The sequence below is a fragment of the Chrysochloris asiatica genome, unplaced genomic scaffold, assembly GCF_000296735.1.
Source record: "Chrysochloris asiatica unplaced genomic scaffold, ChrAsi1.0 scaffold00090, whole genome shotgun sequence".
Taxonomy (NCBI): Eukaryota; Metazoa; Chordata; class Mammalia; order Afrosoricida; family Chrysochloridae; genus Chrysochloris; species Chrysochloris asiatica.
This window is the reverse complement of record NW_006408608.1, coordinates 4,104,077-4,123,966: the sequence shown is the minus strand read 5'-3', so window position 1 is coordinate 4,123,966 and position 19,890 is coordinate 4,104,077. Positions and strand designations below refer to the sequence as shown.

The window sequence follows — 19,890 nt, the reverse complement described above, 5'->3', positions numbered from 1 at the left end:
ACCTTAAGGTCAGCGGTTCGAAACTACCAGGAGAAAGATGAGGGAGAAAGATGAGGCTTTCTACTCCCGTAAAGATTTACACCCTCGGAAACCCTGTACAGGGTCGCTATGGGTCGGAACCGACTCGATGGCACTTAACAACAACAACAATGCATCAGCAGACACTTTTCATCTTTTGTTAAGGTGTAAAATGCTTGAAGAAACCATACTCTTGAGTTTATGACAACTAAAACAACAACAACAACAACAATTACTCACTTGGAAGGAGCTCTGGTAAAGATTTGTTGTTGTTGTTGTTAAGTGCCGTGGAGTTGGTTCTGACTCATAGCGACCCTGTACAGGGTTTCCGAGGCTGTAAATCTTTACGGTAACAGAAAGCCTCTTTCTCCCGCAGAGCGACAGGTAGTTTCGAACTGCTGACCTTGCGGTTCACAGCCCTATTTACAGCTCGGAAACCCTGTACAGGGTCGCTATGAGTTCGAACCGACTCCATGGCATATAACCACCACCACTTTACTCACTTGGAGTCCTGGAGTGGGATAAAGCACTGGACCACAAAGTCGGTTTGAACTACAAGGTTGGCGGTTCAAACTCAATAGCAGCTTCTTGGAAACCTTATACTGGGTGGGTATGAGTCCAAATTAACTCGATGGCATGCAACATCATCAACTACTAACTTAAAAAAAAAAAAGTTGTCGGTAATGGCCTGCCCTTAGAAAAGATGGTTCCAAAGAAAACAGTACCCATACTGAATATGATGACTTCACGTGGACCTTCATTCAGTACAAGAGATAACGTGCTGCCCCTAAGAAAGATGGCACTATTCTGCCTTCGGTGACCTTTTCCAAAATGGCGGCCTTAAAGCTGGTGTTTCTACTGTAGGCCTGGAGCTTCTTCCGGGCTTGGTAGGGGGCGGGGTCCATTGAATAAAGCTGTGCGTGCCCGCGCCCGCTACGGAGGCGCGCCTCAAGGCGCAGGCGCGGGGAGGGGGTGGGGGGAGGAGGGAAAGCGGCGAGTAAGATGGAAGATGAGGAGGTCGCTGAGAGCTGGGAGGAGGCGGCAGACAGCGGGGTAAGGAGGAGCTGCCGCTCCGGGGCAGGGCCGGGCGGGACCTGGCGTGAGGGAAACCTCCGGGGAGCGGGTCTGTGGATGGCTCTCCCCGAGGAAGGCCCACACACACCGGACTCGGGATGGAAGATTGGCCCCCGGTCTCTGTGCGCCGAGAAGGCCTCTTAAAGGGGCCACGTTCCATTTCTTCCTCCACCTTTGCAGGGTGTGCCTCCTTCAACCCCCCGATTTGCGCGTCACCCTTGGAACCCCAGCAGCCACCCAGGCCCCTTTTCCTGGCCCCTGCACCCGCTCGTTCGTTCCTGGTTCCTTTTACCAGCCCTTTACTGTCGGGCTCCCCCGCCCGAGGCACCATTTTAAAGTTCTTGAGCTCTGATGGGGAGGGACACACCATGTGTAGGGGATTTCGGGGCGTTTGCGCGCACCGGGGCGGCTAGTCTGGCTACGGAGAGGAGGAGGGCGAACCAGCTGAGGGCAAGGGGAAATTGAATCCTCTTTGGGCCACTCAACTCTCAGCTAAAATCCCCCAGAGCTTTGCGCCCTCCGCCGAGGTGGGCGAGTCTGGAAGTTTTTCTTTCAGTTTTACTCGTAAACTTACATACAGGTGGGTCTCCTGGGGGCTCCGTCAGAGCAACCAAAAGATCAGGCTGTGGAACCCCTATCCCGGGGACCCACGAGTCCCGGCAGGGTCTCAAGAGTGTTGAAGTCAGGGTCACGTGGGGGAGGGGTACGATATGTAAATTAGCCTCATTTTGGGGAGGGGAGGAGGAAAGGGACAATTTCACTGGCTTTTTAAATTTTTGTTTGCCTACTAAAATGTAATTGTCCTGAGCAGACACAGCCAATTCCATTAGGTTCGTGTTTAATTTGGTCTTTTCAGAGTTTGTGGTGACGATGGAGAGATGCCTCGTGTTGTCTGTTCAGAGTTTGGCTGCATCCACTTTAAGGGTTTTATGTTTGGGGACTAGCGTGGAGGGCTGAGTTACCAGGGTAGAGCAGGGGCTGGAGTGTGCTTCCCCTAACGCCTTTGAGCCTTTGAGGGTGCTTGACAGCTCTGGAAAAGGCTGAGAAATTTACCCTTGCAGCAGTGGGTCTGTGTTGAAACTTGGCTTCGAAGATTTTTTTTTTCCCCGCTGGCTCAGCATTTATGTTTTTCCACTTATCATAATGGAGAATATTTGTTTATATCATTGAGAATTTGAAGAATTGATTCCTTTGGAAGGGTATTTAGTACAGTTCAAAATACTCGTGTTGACTAGCTTGGATTTTAGTTGAGTAATGTTAGGATTTTATAGGGAGCAACAGGTGTGAGCTAGGTATTCATTCAATACCCATTTTTAAGTGCTGCCTCAGGATAATGCCCTGGACTGCAAGGTTGGGTTGAATCACAAGGTCGGCAGTTCAAGCTCAACCAGCCATTCCTCGGAAACCCTATACAGGGTCACTATGAGTTGGAACTGACTCTATAGCACTTAACAAATATGGTAGGTATTGTGCTTAGTAGTGACTTTATATCAGAGAATGCAGAATTTCAGGCAGTCATTTATTGCCTGCCATTAATACTGATGGAGAGTCCTGGTGTGGCACTGTGGGTTAATATGCTGGATTGCAAAGTCGGTTTGAACCTCAGCGTCTGTGGTTCAAGCTCACCAGTTGCTCCTCGAAAGCCCTATAAAGGGTCGCTATAGGTTGGAACCGACCCAACAGTACTTAACAACAACAACAGTACCGATGGAGAAGTGCTGTGCCTTAGTGTAGGATATGCACTAGACAGCTAACAAGATAGGTGGTTTGAACCCACCAGTTGCTGCACTGGAGAAAGATGAGGCTTTCAAGTCCCTGAAAAGATTTACAGCATTGGAAAACCCTATACAAGGTTTCCATGAAGACACTTAACAATGACAATACAGATTGATCAACCAGACACCCCTCATGCTACCCTCCTGCCACCCCGCCCCCTAGAAAAGCTTGGCCTATAATTTGAATGTGATTCAAATGATAAGTTTGTTGGATATCTTAGCTTTTCTTTGTTTTCCCTTACTTTCTAAGGGATCATGAGTTTCTCATGTCAAAGAAGAAAATGAAAATGTTATTCAGCAGAAATCAGGGAATTATTTTGGTTTTTCAGAATGGGTAGTCCAGCTTCCATTTTACAGCTGTTTAAAACTTAATTTAGGTCTTTCTAAAGATTTACAGCCTTGGAAACCTTGTGCAGGGTCACTGTGAGTCGGAACCAAGTTCACGGTACTTAACAGCAATGCTTGTCCAAGGAACCCAGGTGTGGCGCTGTGGGTTAATGCGCCAGACTGCAAAGATGTTTTAACTGCAAGGTTGGCAGTTCAAGCTCACCAGCTGCTCTTTGGAAACCCGATACAGGGTCCCTATGGGTTGAAATTGACTCGACGGCACTTAACAACAACAGTGCTTGTCTGAGTTCTGGTGTGATGCTGTGGGTTAATGCATTAGACTGCAAAGCCTTTTGAACTGCAAGGTCAGCAGTTCAAGCTCACCAACTGTTCCTCAGAAACCCTACACAGGGTCACTATGGGTTGGAGCCGACTCGACAGCACTTAACAACAACAGTGCTTGTCCACCTGCAGCTCCTTGGAAACCCTATACAGGGTCACTATGAGTTCAAACTGACTCAACAGTCCTTAACACCACACCAGGTGTGGTGCTGTGAGGTAACGCACTACACTGTGAAGTCAGTTTGAACTGCAAGGTTGGCAGTTCAAACTCACCAGCTTTTCCTTGGAAACCCTGTACAGAATTACTGTGGGTTGGAACCAACTTGATAGCACTTAACACCAACAATGCTTGTTCACATGAATCCTGCCATCGAGTTGATTCCAGCTCAGCGACCTTGTATAGGGTTTCTGAGGCTATAAATCTTTATGGGAGCAGAAAGCCTCATCTTTCTTCCAAGGAGCAGCTTGTGAGTTTGAACTGCCGTCTTTGTGGTTAGTAGTATAGTGCTTATCTGCAGAGCCACCAGGGCTCCTTAATGCTTGCTAGTATTTAGTTTAGTTTAGTTTTGTGTGTGTTTTTTAAGGATCCTTTAAAAGTTTCAGGCACAGAGATCGATTTCAATCCTTGCCTCGTTGACATTGTGAGCAGTGCTGCCAAAATGGACTGCTAACCACAAGGTCAGTGGTTTGAGCCCGCCAGCTGCTCTGCAGGAGAAAGGTGAGACTTTCTGTTTCCACAAAGATTTGTAGCCTCCGGAACCCTATACCAGGTTGCTATGAGCCAGACCAACTTGGCGGCACTTTAACAACAGTAACAATCTCTTTTTTTTTTTCACTGAAAACTTTTTACTGGCCTTTTGGGTAGAAACAGGAATTTATTTGCCAGGAAGGATCATCCTATTGTATTTCTGCTGGAACCAGTGCATGGCCTTCAATGCAGCCTGTCCTGCGCTGCTTGTCTGTGATGTTGAAACCTGGCCTACCCAGCACCACAGACAAGTCCAGGCCATAGATCTATCAATGCTAGGGTCATATTTGATTTCCAGATCAATGTGCTCCTGGATCCCAAAACCAAAGTTTCCAGTATCTGAAAAGTTATTTTATCATAACTCAGTCTTCTGTACCTTTAGTGCTTTCTCCAATGAACTGGGCAGTGGCTCCATGAACTGGGCAGTGGTTAGCAATCTTTTCATTTCTCCTAATGCCAAAGAACTTGACAGTGTATCTGGCTTTGGAGAACACAGGGGTCTGGCTGGTCAGCTGCTCCAGCACCTTGGCAGCCTGAGTCAGTCTGTCTCCATTCTCCTCCATGTGGATGTTGAGGCAGAGCTTACGGATGCGAAGTTTCCTTGTTCTTTTTCACCTTGTTCCTATGCCATGATGAGGATCAGGAAGATAGCAACAATGTCTTTTGTAGGAGCCCTGGTGGCTCAGTATTTAAAGCGCTCAGCTGCCAACCAAAGGTCAGCACTTCAAATCTCACCAGCTATGTGAGAAAAATGTGTCAATCTGTTTCCATAAAGATTTACAGCCTTGGAAGCCCTATAGGGCAGTTCTTGGTCCTGTAGGGGTGATAGGAATCAGAATGGATTCTTGACAGCAGTGGATTTTGATTTGGTCGCATCTTTTATTAAATTAAATCATTGAAACACCCTATGAAGGCATTCTCCTGCTCTTATAGGTAAGGAATCTGAGGCTTAGGGAGGCACTGCTCCTACTCAGGTCACACAGAGGCAGTAAGTGGGGAAGCATTTGTTGCATAGTGGGTTCCTTCTCTAACATTTTTCTGTCTTCTAACTTAGGATCCTGTGGAAGGTTTGGGTATTGGGCACTTTTATTAAGTTTGGTTTGAATTTAATCCCCTTTTCACATTTCACGAAGGGTCAGTCCTCTTGTGAGGAAAGGATCTGGAGAGGTAATGAAGCACTCTGTCCACCACCAAGTGACTTCATATATCTTTCAGAAGTAGCCAGTTACATATGTTAAAGTCTTAGCTTCAGGTTACAGCTGTCTCCCAGCTGGTGTCTGGTAATGAGTGTTAATGTCAAAACAACCCACCACCACAAAAAGCTGGGCAAGGAGAAGACTAGTAAAAGAACACTGACTCAATGAGTTTTCAAAGTCAATAATCCAGAAACACTTCTTGAAACTAGAGGTTTTTGGTGATCCCTGCCCTCCCAGTACCACGCACACCACAAAAATCGGCAGTATGCTAGAATTTTTTATTTACATCTGAAGTCATTGTTTCCAGTATAGCTTCAGAATAGTAATACTAAGTTGTATTGTGTCATTCAGGGAAAGATAAACTTGGATATTCTATAAATTGTTAAGTGCCATCGAGTCAATTCCGACTCATAGCTGGTTGCTATGTACTGGGTTTCTGAGGAGCAGCTGGTGGGTTTGAGCCATCAACCTTGTAGTTTGTAGTCCAGTGCATATCCTACAGTGCCATACCTGGAGTCCATTCTATAAATAGGTTTCTTTTACATTTTTAAGTAGTATGGTGAACACTCATGTCCTTTGAACATGTATGTTATCAGAAGGAACCAGTTCCTAGAAAAGAACATCATGCTTAGGTAAAGTTGTTAAGTGCTGTTGAGTCAGTTCTGATCCATCACGACCCTGTGTAGGGTTTCCAAGGAGTAACTGGTGAGCTTGAACCACTGACCTTACAGTTCAAACCAACTTTACAGTCCAGCACATTAACCCACAGCGCCACAGCAGACTCTTTAACGGATGGATTGATGCAGTGACTGCAACAGGGGTTCCAGCATGGTGACAATTTGTGAGGCTGGTACAGCACAAGGTAGTGTTTTGTTCTGTTGTAGGTAGGGTTGCTGAATCGGAACCGACTTGATGGCTATGGCTAACAACAAGATGGTGAACACTTACTATAAAATTGTTCCCTTTACCTGTTTTCTCTCAAGGGGCTATTTCTCCAATCAGAGGACAATTCAAAAAAGATTTCACCAAGAAAATGCTTTTTTTAGAATATACTGTCTTTGGGAGAATAAAAATGTAAAACTGAGTTAATGTTGATCTAAACTCTAAATTGTATTTTAGTCTTAAGCAAATCTCAGGGGACCGTTTTGTAATTGGAGGACATCTTTGTGAAAAGAGAGGGAGATGACCTAGTCATCTTTTTTTATCAGATTGGTAATGAGTTAACCAATCCTAGGAAAAGGTTTATGATACGTAGATATAAGGACTCTGTAGGACAGAGTAGAACTGCCCCATGGGGTTTCCCAGGCTGTAATCTTTAAAATCGACTTAGTAGCAGTGTAAGGAGAGTTTCACGGAATTAAATCTATGCTTTTTCTCTTACAGAGTCTCTGGGTAGGTTCTGTCCTCTGATCTTTTGGTTAACAGTTGAGTGATGGATGTGCATTGGTATTTAGAAAGCGTTGGCAACCTCTTTTTCTTACATCTCAAGTGTTTCCTTTGATTATTTTTTCTCCTAACCAAGTCATGTAGCAAATGGGAAGAATACACATCCTATGTCTGTGAAAAGGATAACTGGCCTTCTGGACTAAGAATTCAAATTTGTGTTTACTTTCTATTCCCATTGAGCCAGTCATCTAAACATTGCCATCAGTGATGTAGAGTGCTTTATGTGTCTGTAGGAAGGCATCAGTAAATCTTGAGTTATCTATGCTATACTAAGAATCCTGGTGTGGTGCTATAGGATCAGCACTAGACTGCTAACTGCAAAGTTGGCAATTCAAACACCAGTTGCTCCTTGGAAACCCTAACAGGTGGATGTGAGTTGGAACTGACTCACCGGCACTTAACACCAACAGTATGTACTAGACACCCCAGTGGCGTGGTAAGTTAAGCACTGAACAGCTGACAGCAAGGTATATGGTTCAAGCCCACTAGTCACTCCATGGGAGAAAGACAAGGCTGTCTGCTTTCATAAAGATTTGTGGGAGCAGTTCCACTCTGCCCTGTAAGTGTATGAATTAGGATTGTTAAGTTCCAACCTGGTATAGGATTTCCAAGGAGCAACTGGCAACTAGTGAGTTTGAACCACTAACCTTGTGGTTCAAAGTGACCTTGCAGTCCTGCGCTTGTCCTACAGCACCACACCAGAAGATTTTTTGACTATGTGTTAGGCACAGAGGCACAGACACATAAGCCAGTGATTTCTGTGAAAGAGGTATACATGGCTGGAATCATAGAGGGTCTTTACACAGATCCACCCAGCCTGACCATGGCACATGCATGACACACAGACTTCAGAAGTGTGGAAAATATCCCTAGATACCTGCTCCCAAATATCAGTAATGTCACCATGAGAACAGGAACTTTTTAGCTAACTGGGGTTTGGAGATAAGAATGTGGAACACAAAAAGTAAGAAGGAAGAGACAAGTCACCTAACACAGATGGAGGAGATGGCGCCTTAAGATTTGAAGGACCAGTTGAGTTTGAGCAGTGATATACCTGGGGAGGTCAGGTAGGATGTAGGGCCAGTACACACACAAAGGCAAGGAGGCAGTGAGAGAAGAGTGTGGCAGTGTTGGAAGAGCCACAGTATTTCTTCTGGCTGGAGGGCAAAGGGTTGGCAGGGCCGAGTGGAAAGAGATGAGGCCAGAGAGGTATGCAGTGGCCTGATGGGGAAGGGCCTCCTGGTACTGGGGAGTTTGGACCTTGTCCTGAAAGCGGTGGAGAGCATTGAAGTCTTTTTTAGCAGAGGAGTGACATATAGTTAGTTTAATTTAGGAGATAAGAACCTTGATTGCTTCTCTTTTTTTGAGAGACGTCCAGTCTCTCTGAAGTGCAACTGTTAGCTCATTTTAGGTGTCCTTGGTGATTCCTGTAGCTGCTGTCATTATGAAATGTGTGTCAGCTGTAGGTAGTAGACTACCTGTGTTGGTCTCATGTCTGACCTTACAGTGGTGGTGGTGGTTATATGCCATGGAGTCGGTTCTGACTCACAGCGATCCTGTATAGGGTTTCCAAGGCTGTAAATCTTTACGGGAGCAGCAAGCCTCATTTTACAATAAAGATGGTGTTTTAAGATTTGTGGTATCCAAAACACTAATCCAGGTGTACTGTGCCTGAAAGGGCCGAGCCTCAGCTCTTTCTGGTCTTTTTGGGATGGCTGAGTCCTGGGGAATGTGATATTTTCCAGAGGGGGCTTTCTCCAAAGAAATGGTCAATTTAGACAGGATTGTGCTGCGTTGTCTGCCTCTGGGACAGTATCTTGCTGTGGTTTCAAAGGAAGGAAGATAATGAGTTTTTCAGTAGTAACTTCTCAACTCTTCACTGAGGCTGCACGGGGTGGGGAGGAGGGATGCTGTTTCCAGTGTGGTCTGGTTGCTTGAGAGAGCTGCCAATGGTTGCCATGGGCTGGAAATTTCAGACAGTTAACAATTCTTGCCTTTTCTTCTGTAACAGGAGAGGCCATAGTGTGTCATTCTAAAGCATTTGATAAAATCCTGAGAGAGAAAAGTTGTACAGATCTGATGACACAAACATGCCCTTGAGGCCAGCCCTTTCTTTCCTGACCCCCATCCTTAGTTAGCATCAATTTCTAACTGTAGCAGAAAGAGAATCTCCATAAGGTGTACTGTGTTCTTTCCTGCTTCTGTGAATAGAATTTTTTCCCATAAGGGCAACTACTGATTCGTTGATTTTTTTTTTTTTCCCCCCCCTTGGAGAAGATTGAGTTTAGCTACTTAGATCTATGGCCAGAGTACAGAATGAAATTATTTTTTAAAGTGGTAACCATAGAGATTTATCTTCCCAAGTGTTTTTAACTCGTACCATCTGCCAGGCATCCTCAATATCAAACTCTGTGCAGGATGTTGCTGGGAAGATTGAGATTAAAACCAGTCACCACAGAAATTAGCAACAAATTCCCACAGTGATCTATAGATAATTTTATCCCTGATGGGGAGACGCTTCAGCCCGTCACAAGACGTCATCCCAATCCCACACTTAAAACTCTTGAGTGTATGAACCAAACAGGAAAAAACAGGTCTTTTTGAAAGGAATGATGAATATGTACAATTTTCAGTGATATTATTGTTAAAATGGACAAAGTTAGGTTGGGAGTCTAGGAAGTTCAGGACTGTCACCATTCTTCAAAACTCTTGATAGCCAGATTTCTAGCTCATGGGCTTCCATCTTTGTGACCCTTCTGTGGGCTCTGTTTCTGCTGCCTAGTTTGCACAGCTAGCTCGCGGGTGGATGGAGAGTAACCTTCCAGTGCTCACATCTGGAAGGCCCTTAGTAGGTGAGCTACTGGGATAGTGTGTTGAGCACTTGTTGCATACCAGGCGAAGTGCGTGTCCCATTCAGTCTTGAGTAATGGCATGAAGTGTATTATCCAAGACAGGCATTCGCAGGGTGGGTCCCCACCTAGGCTGTTACATGTTTAGGGACCGTCTCCTGTTTGTTTATATTTGCTTTCACCTGAGAATTAACTAAATGTTAGGTCCTTTTGAAAGGAGCTCTGGTAGCGTAGTGGTTACGAATCGGGCTGCGAACCTTAAGGTCAGCGGTTCGAAACTACCAGCCGCTCCGTGGGAGAAAGATGAGGGTTTCTACTCCCATAAAGATTTACATCCTCGGAAACCCTGTACAGGGTCGCTATGGGTCAGAACCGACTCAATGGCACTTAACAACAACAACAAAGGTCCTTTTGAAGAGTTGTTTTTGTTTTCACCTGGGATCGATCTTCTGCTTTAGTAGTAGTTTTGTTGTCAGTTCCAACTCATAACCGCCATGTATAGGGTTTCCTGCTTTGTTGTTCAGTACTGTCAAGTCGGTTTCAACTCAACAGTGACTCCATAGAGGGTTTCTTAGGAGCAGCTGATGGGCTTGAACCACCACCCTTGCAGTTAGCAGTCTAATGCTTATCCTACAGCGTCATAGTAGGACTCCTTCCTAGTAGTCCAGATAAATTGTGTGTGTCTGAAAAAACTTGAACCCTGTGTTCAAGAACCAAAAAGATAGTGCTGCTGTCAGTTGTAATACTAAAACAGAAATTGCAAGTGGTTGAAATCTTGATCATAAACCAGTTACTGTTGAGTTCCTCGTGACCCCATCTGGTACAGAGTAGGACTGCTCCCCCATAGGGGATTCTTGGCTATTATCTTTAGGGAATCAGATAGCCAAGCCTTTCTCCAGCAGAGCCACTGGAGCCATTTAGTTTAGTTAAACATAACAGTTTAGTTAACAATTGTTTGCAAACCGTGCCACCCAAGAAAGTATTTTAATCATGAGTGGGAAATGACATTTTAACATCTGGCCAAAAGTAAAGTGATAACATAAATTATTTTTGCTCAAGATCTCTTGAAAGTATTTAACAGTCTGCTGTCTTGCTATTGTTAGCTGTCATTGAGTCAGCCCTTGACTTATGGTGAGCCCAGTGCACAGCAGAATCAGACCATAGTGATCCGTAATGCTTTCTTGTTCTTTTGAAATTTTTTATTGTTAATTGAGTGAAGGCTTACAGAGCATAGCATTAGTTTTACATACAACAAATCACACTTTGTTTCATCTCAGTGATTGTAGTCCGCTTTCTGTAACAGTTATCCTGCTTCCTCCCTGTGGTTCCTATCTCCACTCCATCCTCCTTCCCAATCTCTCTGGATCCATAGGATTTCCATTGGCAGGTTTTTTTGGAAGTAGATCACTAGACCTTTCTCCCTGGCCCCTCTTACTCTGGGAGCCCCAGTGAAACCTTTCCTACATCATAGTAACATGCAAGCCTCCACTGAAGGACAGCTGGTGGCTGTACTTGAGGTGCTTTGGCCAGAAATTAGACCTACTCACACATGGAAGGAGCAAATCTTCAGTGAACCACCACTTTTCTCATCTGCTGTCTTAGGATCCCCAAGGAGCTCTGGGGGAACCCTAGTGTGGCACTTTAGAATTAGCACTGGACTGCTAACTGGAAGGTCAGCAGTTCAAATCCACCAACCTCTCCAAGCTGCTTCCATAAAGATTGTTGTGTGCTGTCAAGTTGGTTCCAACTCATAGCGACCCTGTATAGGGTTTTCAAGGCTGTAAATCTTTATAGGAGCAGAAAGCCTCATCTTTTCTCCCACAACCTTGGAAACCCTATGGGCAGTCCCAGTCTGTCCATCAGTCAGAATTGATTAGAGGGGAACTGGGTTTTTGGTTTCTAACTTTAGTTGCAGACTAGCAAATCCTGTCCCCATGTTCCTCTTGCTTGCTTTTGACATTGCATTATCAGCTTGACCCTGGCATCATGGTGTTTGCTGCCCCTGGTAAAGTGTCCACATTCTAACTAGCCTTTCACAAGATCACCCTTGGGTGTTTGAATAAAATCTTGTTGAGTTTGTTCCATCCCCCAAAGTCAGTGTGTCTGGTGTTTGTGGGAGACAGAGCTTTACTGTCTTCATTGTAAAAGAACACATAGGTTGCCTCTGCCCTTTCATGGCTTCCCTTTTCTCCATTGATAGCAGTAGAAATCAGAAGACAAGTTCAAATGCTAGCTTCATTTTCCTCAGTTGTAAAATTGGACTAGTAGAATAATCCTTGCCTGGTTAAAGCTTGGTTTAAAAGCATATGTTATTTTGGGAGGGGAAAAAGCCTACTGTTATTGTTGCCTGAGGTCTTTGGAAACTTGTGTGGGTGGGAAGTAGAGTGCCCTTATTCTGAACATGAGGGCATTGTTCCTCAGCTGTCCAGCTACTGACAGTATGGCCTCTTTCCTATTAGGGCTCCAACTTCCTAATGGATCTCTTGTTGTCCCTAAAGACAAATATCCTGCTGCTTCTAAGAGTTATACTGTTTAGTGTCCTATGAGAATCAAAAAGAGAGAGGCAATAGTAAGCAAGTGAGAGTCTACCCTTTGTTTTCTTCTCAGGGTAGTACTTAACCACCTTTACCCCACCCTGTCTGCTCCATTGGTTACATGTAAAAAGGCTGTATTAATCCCCCCACCCCCACCCCACCCCCAACTCATTGTCTCAAGGCAGCAATTTACAAAATTTCAGAGACCCTCGCCTGGACTATATATATCTCTCTGCTGAAGAATTATTTCCTTTTGAGTACTTCTTCAAATCTTTAAGATCTGGTCTTGAAAATCTTTTGTGGTCTGCTACTTAGGAAACCAGGGGTATGGAGGTGGTTGGGGTGGTATTAACTTTCCACTTTTATCCTACTTCTTTAATTCCTACTGCCATCCACCTGCCACTCTCCTGACTGTATTTGCTTCCTCTTTGAGTGTTCGGGTTCAGTTCTGTCACTTGCTCGTGTGGTCTTGGGCAAGTCACTTAACCTCTGAGATCCAGCAAGGCTGATGTACATCCGTGGGCTGCAGTGAGGATTAGAAGTGATAGAATGAGGACAGGATCCTTATTCAGACCTGTGACTGCTACTCAGAGAATGCTGCTGCTCCTGCAGAGAAATAGAGATGGTATGTTGCCTTTGGACCTAGATAGACCAGGCTTCCCCTCAGCATTATAGCTGTGGAATGGCAGTGATGTTACATAACCTCTCTGAACCAGTTTCTCTTCGTTTGTAAAATCTGTGACTTCTGTTTCTTAGGATTGCTCTTTAATTCATGTGTTGGGCACTATTTTAGGCCATTTGGACAACTGCAATGGATGACATTTCTAGTGGGGAAAATGGACAGTAAATAACGTTTTATGTATATATACACATACTATGATAAAACAATAAAGCAAATTAAAGAATACAGAAATTGGCTGTAGCAGGGATACCATTTTATAATAAAATTGTTAGAGAATGCCTCTCAAGTGGGGATTGGTAGGGACACCAGAAGGCAGGAAGGGAATAAGCAATACAGAAGCTGGTGGGTGTGCTCTCTAGCCTCAGAGAACAGCTAGTGCAAAGGCCCTGAGGCTGGAGCATACTTGTTTTGTCTGAGGAACATTGGGGACCAGCATGGTGGATAGGGGTTAGGGGAAAGTGGTAGGAGGAGATGAGGCCAGAGGTAGCATGGAGCTAGGAGTTAGGCCATGGTGGATGTTACTGTAGAATAGGAAGTTATTGAGAGGCAAACTTGGTTTCTTAAAGACTCACTCTGTCGTTTCTGGGAAATAAAGTGTAGAGGTTAAGGGTGGAAGCATAGAGACCGACCCGGAAGCCATTGCAACTGTGCAAATAAATGGTGGTGGCAACAGGAGTGTCATGAAACTCAGGATGTGTTTTAAAGTAGAACCAATAATATCTACCAATATGCAGGGTATAAAAGAGGCTTCTGAGATGATTTCTGAGCTTTTGGGACTAGAATTGCTGAGGTGGGGTTTGGACTTGAAGGGATATCTAAGAGAATTCTAAGCTGGCAGTTGTTGATCAGAGTTTATAAAGCAGGGGGACTAGATAAGATCACTGAAGCCAGTGTAAATACAGAACTCTGAGAACTGAGCCTCTGGGGTCTTCCAACAAGGTCAGGAGAGGAAGAGGAATCTGCCTTATTTATAGGAAAAATCATGAATGTGAGATGGATCTACCAGACCAGAGGTAGAAGGGAAACCAGGAGAGTGGTGTACGGAAGACAGAGTGAAGAAAATCCTTTCCAGAAAGAGCATTGAACCGTGTCAGATGCTGCTGAGAAGTTGCATGAAAGGAGGACATGAAATTTATCATTGAATGTAGCAATGATGGAAGTCTGGCAATTTTGACAATAACTGCTCCAGTTGGATGGTGGGGTTTAGAAAACCAGATTAAAGTAAGGTGGTGAATGAAATGTAACTTGGAGCAGGGCCTGATACTCCCATCAGGCACTTGGTAAGTGCTAGTTGCTGTTTTCCCAATATGGCAGAGCCCATCAGAGTAAGTAGTTTATATGCTGTTTACATATAACCAAACAACAAACATGCTCTTTGGGTCCTTAAGGTGCTCAGTTGTTAGGTGCTGAAAGCTGAAATATACAGCAAGGGTACATCTTATTCTAGATGTGCTAGAGCAATGTTGTCCAACAGAAGTACAAGGGAGTTTCAAAAGTTCATGGAAAAATTCCATTTTCTACAGACTTTTTGAAGTCCCCTCATATAATGTGATATACATATGTAATTTTAAATGGTCTAGAAGTCACATTTTAAAAGTACAAGGAAACAGGTAAAATTAATTGTAATATATTTTATTTAACCCAATATGTTCAAAATAGTATCACTTCAACATGCAACTAATATGAAAAACATGTTAATGAGCTATTTTATACCAGTTTTTGAACTGCATGGAAAATGCACTGTGCATTTGGCACTTAACAGAATATCTCAGTTCGAACTGGCCACATATGGCAGTGGCCACTGAACTGGGTGGCCCAACTAGAACTAGTGCAAAGGAAGGTATGCCCCAAGGATTACTTCTTATTGGGCAGGCGCAAAGAGATTCTGAAAGCTGTAGTGAGCTTGGAAAGAAAGGAGGGGAACAAGTACTGTTTGGTCTTTACAGCATACCTACCACCCCAAAGCCCTTCCTGGTTTTCTGATGCCCCCCTGGTTTCTTCAAATTCAGATCTTACTGACCTTAGGAATTATAACTTTTTTTTTTTTTTAATGTTTTATTGTGAATTATGTGATAGTTCATGCGAGAACGTTAGCTTTACATTCATACTATCTTATATCGTTTCATTGTCATGGTTACAATTCCTTCCATGCATCATCAACCAACCAAATATAACTAACTTTTTACAGCAGCTTTTTGAGTAGTATTGATACCAAGTAAACAAAATGTTGTTGCTTAGTATAGCTAAAGTAATTGCAAATGACTTTCCAGACCTAGTTTAAGTAGCATCTAATTATGGAACCCTTTTCTTTTTTACTTTTCCCTGTCTTTATGTTTTTACCTTCTTTCCCCCAACTTTTTAAATGTTCCTCTTCTCGTTTCTATAAAAGCATTTTAAGTCCCTGCCACTTTTCCTGCCTTCCCAGGACAAGATTAGTCATGCTCCATTTTCTCTTCTGTAACTCTGTTCATGCAACTAGAATGGTCATGGTTCTGGTGGTGGTGTGCCATGGAGTCGATTCCTACACATAGCAACCCTGTATAGGGTTTCTGAGGCTGTAAATCTTTATGGAAGCACAAAGACTCGTTTTTCTCCTGTGGAGCCACTGGTAGTTTCAAACTGCTACTAGAATCGCTACTGTGACTTGTCTTCTCCCACTTGGCTGGGCTGTCCTCTAAAGTAAGGGCTATCCTATAACCCTCTGACATCTAGCACATCTGTATTTTAATAGGTTTTCTATAAATGCTGGGAACAGGGTGGCTCTGTAGGATAAGCACTGGACTGTGAACCAGAAGGTTGGAGTCTCCAGCTGCTCTGTGGAAGATGAGACTTCTGTTCCCAACTAGATTTTCTGTCTCATAAACTCTATACAGGATCACAGTGAGTTGGAACCAATTTTGACTTAATAGCACTTAACAACTGGAGTCCTGGTGTGGTGCTGCGGGTTAATGTGCTGGACTGCAGAGTTGGTTTGAACTGCAAGGTTGGCGGTTAAAGGTCAGCAGCCACTCCTGAAACCCTATACGGGGTCACTATGACTAGGCGGCACTTAACAACAACTAACTGTAAATGCTTTTCTCTGACTTTTTTGTCACAGTGAAGCAAAAGGAAATGGTCTTTGAGACACACTAACAAAGCATAGGCTTCCTTAGAGAAAGAATTTTAGAATTAGATCCTGTGCCCAACAGTGACCCTCTTAATTAAAATGGAATGTTTATCCTTGGTGTGGGAGTAGCAGGGAAGGAAAAAGTTTTGTGGGAAAGGAAGTCCTCAAACAGAATAACCTGAATTTATATTAAAAGGCAAACCATTGAATTCATGACCTTATGATGCCTCTATAGAACTTGTCTCACAGCTTCTGAATTCTGATTTTTGCTCTTTTTCGATCTGATGGTGACTGTGTAGAATGAAGCCTGGGCTGGTGGTATGTATGACTTTGGGTGTGTCTTTCCTTGATGTAGCCAGGGCAGGTGGAATAAACAGCAGTATTGGAGATGGACAGTTCTACTGAGGTTTAAGTCTCTGCTTATAGACAAAAGTTATTTGAAGGAGTCTCTTTGGATTGGCCTTGAATTGGCCAGTGACGTACTTTAAAGGTCCAGAGACCTTTTCATCTGATAGTTTTAGACCAGATTTTGCTGCTATAGTTTGGTTCTACCTGTGATTCTTTTTGCTTTATTTACAAATGACTTGGGGTATGGGAGACATAGGTTTCTTTTTTCTTTATTAATGTTTTATTGTGAATTGTGTGATAGTCTACATTGGAGAACATTAGCTTTACATTCATTCTATCATCTGTCGTTTCATTGGCATATTTACCATCCCGTCCATGCATCCTCACCCAACCAAAGGGTGTACCGTGTAAGCCTGCACCCCCTGACCACAGTCCTCAGCCCTTTCCCTCTCCGGATCCCAAGTTCCCAGCCTTCATCTCAGGCCTCACTGGTTCTCTGGGTAGGATCCTGCTCTCCGCTTTTCTCCATTGATGGTCCTAAGGTCCTCTGCTCCTAGACGGAAAAGTTAATCACTCCCTTCCTTGCTACAAAATGTCCACCTTTAGATTTCCAACCATCACAATCAGTCCTGATATCAGTTATTCACTATTGCATTACAAGAGACCCATCTATGTTTCATTTCATCAGCCCTTCCTGGACAGACTGGATACTATTCACTGGAGACTCTACCTTCCTCCATGCCCTTTGGATCTAGGTTCCCTCTTGAAAGCTTGTAAGCTTTCTTACCTTTGTGTCCCTCCCCCCATTTTGGGTAGCTAATGCCCATCCCTGTCTATCCTTTGTGTGGAGGGGTGGGAATAGTTCTTGCAGCAGGGATTTGTTTCCTCTTTTGAGATACTGTGTTTATAGGTGTAGGTCATGTTTTTCGAAAGATGCTTTTTTTCCTCTTCTTTCTTCTTTGGGTTGAGCTCTGTTTATCCAGTCATTGAAGCCAGTTCAAGTGGGTATCATCTGCAAGTGTGGGTGTTCTTGCGTCTGTCCGGCTTCTTTTTATTGGCTGGCCACCGAGACATAGGTTTCTTGCTGTGGAGGTGATCTTGTAGCCAAGGAACATTGGTGCCTATGTCCTATCTGATCAGACTCAGCATAAGCCCTGGCCTGCTCTGATGGGAATTCGTTGCCAGAGTAGATTGGAAAGTAGTCCTGCTCTCTAGTCTTCAGCTTCTTCTTTTGCTTTTTTTTTCTAAATGGTTTCTTAATCAGCACTTGTCAGGCTCTGATTCTAGGAGAAATCCTTGAACTCTGAGGGTCCCTATCTTGTCTTCATATCCTGCCAGTGTCAACTTGTAGATTTAAGCGTACCAATTTTGAATTGCTATACAATTCAATTGCCTCAACCATGTGAAAGCAGGACTGTATAGAAAAACCAAAGAACTCTGATGCCTTTGAATTATTGTGTTGGCAAAGAATATTAAATACACCATGCACTTCAAGAAAACAACCAAATCTGCATTGGGAGAAGTACAACAAGAATGTTCCATAGAAATAAGGATGGCAAGATTTTGTCTCATGTACTTAGGACTTGTCATCAGTCCCTGGAGAGAGACATCATGCTTGGTAAAGTAGAGGGTCAGTGAAAAAGAAGACCCTAGGGAGATTGACACACTGGCTGCAACAATGGGCTGAAACATATGTATGATTATGAGGATGGCACAGGACTGGGCAGTGTTTTGTTCTGTTATACACGGGGTCACTATGAATCAGAACCAACTCGATGGCACCTTAAAAACAACAGTCAAGATTAGTTGAACTTGTAGGACACAGTGGTTCACAAGTGAGCTTCAGGACCAGTGGCTGATCTTTGCACTTGAGAAGAAAATTAGAAACTGTCAATTTTTTTAAAATGAAAACTAACAAAGAGTTAAATTATCTGGGAAAATGTCAGGGAAGTAACTCTTAATAGTAACCTTGTTGCTGATAAAAGGAGGGTATTTCCTAACTTCAGTCAGGACCCCTGGGTACCTCTCCTTGTTGTTAAGTGCTGCCAATTGGTTTTGACTCATAGTGATTCTGTGTATTGTTTCTGAGGAGTGGCTACTGGGTTTGAACCACCAACCTTTTGGTTCAAACTGATCTTGTAGTCGAGTGCTTATCCTACAGCACCACACCAGGACTCCCAGCGTGTCTCTTAACCTCTGTTTAATATAAGATTACTTGGATTCTTAGTTGTGTTTTGGTTGCATTGACCAGGGTGTTCTGTGAGGGTGAGTCAAAAATGGTCTACACTCTGGATATAGAATTTATTTTAATTAACTTTCAGAAAAGACAAATACATGATTTTTCGACATGATCTCCTTGCTTTTCAGTGCACTTTGTACATACATCTTATCAACAAACTTTGGTATTCCCTTATTTAAAAATGTTTAGTCTGAGCTGTGAGCCAAGAATGCACTGCTATCTTCTTCATCAGTTCATCAGAGGTGAATCTTCATCCTTGAAGGGCTGCTTTCAGGGGACCAAACAGGTGAAAGTCCTGTGCGTGGAGCAAGATCAGAACTGTAGGGAGGATGGTTTAACACTTCAAAATGAAGTTTTTGCAATGTCAGTAGTGTGGGCAGATGTTCATTGTCATCCAAGATCACAGTGTCCTTGGGTAGCAGTCCTTCACATTTAATCTAAAGATTAAGCTTCAGCTCTTCAGTGAGAATCTCACTCTAAGGAGCACTGTTGATTGTGTTCCAGTACTGGCCCTTGAGAATCCCAGAAAACTGTCAGCATCAGTTTTCCAGCTGATGGTTGACTTTCTAACTTTCTTGGTCAGCGATTGAGGATATTTCCATTCCATACTCTGCCATTTACTCTCAGGCTCATAGTGATGAATCCATTGTCATCAGTAACGGTATTTTTTTTTTAAGACTCTGCCTTTCTGTAGGTATCGGTCCAAATTTTCTTTGCAGGTGCCCAAACGTTTCTATTTCAGTACTCATCTCGCACAAACTTTTCAAAACCCAAGTGTGTTGTTGATTATTTCATAAGCAGAGCATTGGCTGATTTGCAAGTGATTTGGCCATATAGTCAGCTGTCGCTAGTCTGTTGGACAGATTCATTTCATGTGCACACTCAGTGTTGTCATCTGTTGCTGTTGATGTTAGGTGTAGTCGAGTCGGTACCAACCCATAGTGACCTTATGCACAGCAGAACAAAACACTGCCTGATCCTGGGCCAACCTCACTACTGTAGCCACACTTGAGTCCATCGATGCTGCAACTTGGCCAGTCCATCTCGTTGGGGGTCTTCCTCTTTTTCTCTGACTCTCCACCTTACCAAACATGATATCCTTCTCCAGTGACTGGTCCCTTCTGACAATATGTCCGAAGTATGAGAGATGAAGTTTGGCCATCTTGGCCTCCAAGGAGCACTCTGGCTGTACTTCTTCCAAAATAG

General features: G+C 43.7%; 1 protein-coding gene and 1 pseudogene across 3 annotated transcripts in view; one reads left to right on the top strand and one right to left on the bottom strand.

Annotated features, from left to right (window-relative positions):
• Positions 1–993: 993 nt before the first annotated feature.
• SZRD1 (SUZ RNA binding domain containing 1) overlaps positions 994–19,890 on the top strand; it is a 34,651-nt gene continuing 15,754 nt past the window's right edge. Inside the window, exon 1 of one of the 3 annotated variants that reach the window (XM_006866347.1) lies at positions 994–1,071. In XM_006866347.1, the coding sequence (XP_006866409.1) occupies positions 1,028–1,071 (44 nt within the window). In that variant the 5' untranslated portion in view covers positions 994–1,027. The remainder of the gene's footprint in view (positions 1,072–19,890) is intronic. The other 2 variants (XM_006866346.1, XM_006866348.1) reach the window with 2 other exon arrangements.
• LOC102816365 lies at positions 4,412–4,915 on the bottom strand (annotated as a pseudogene).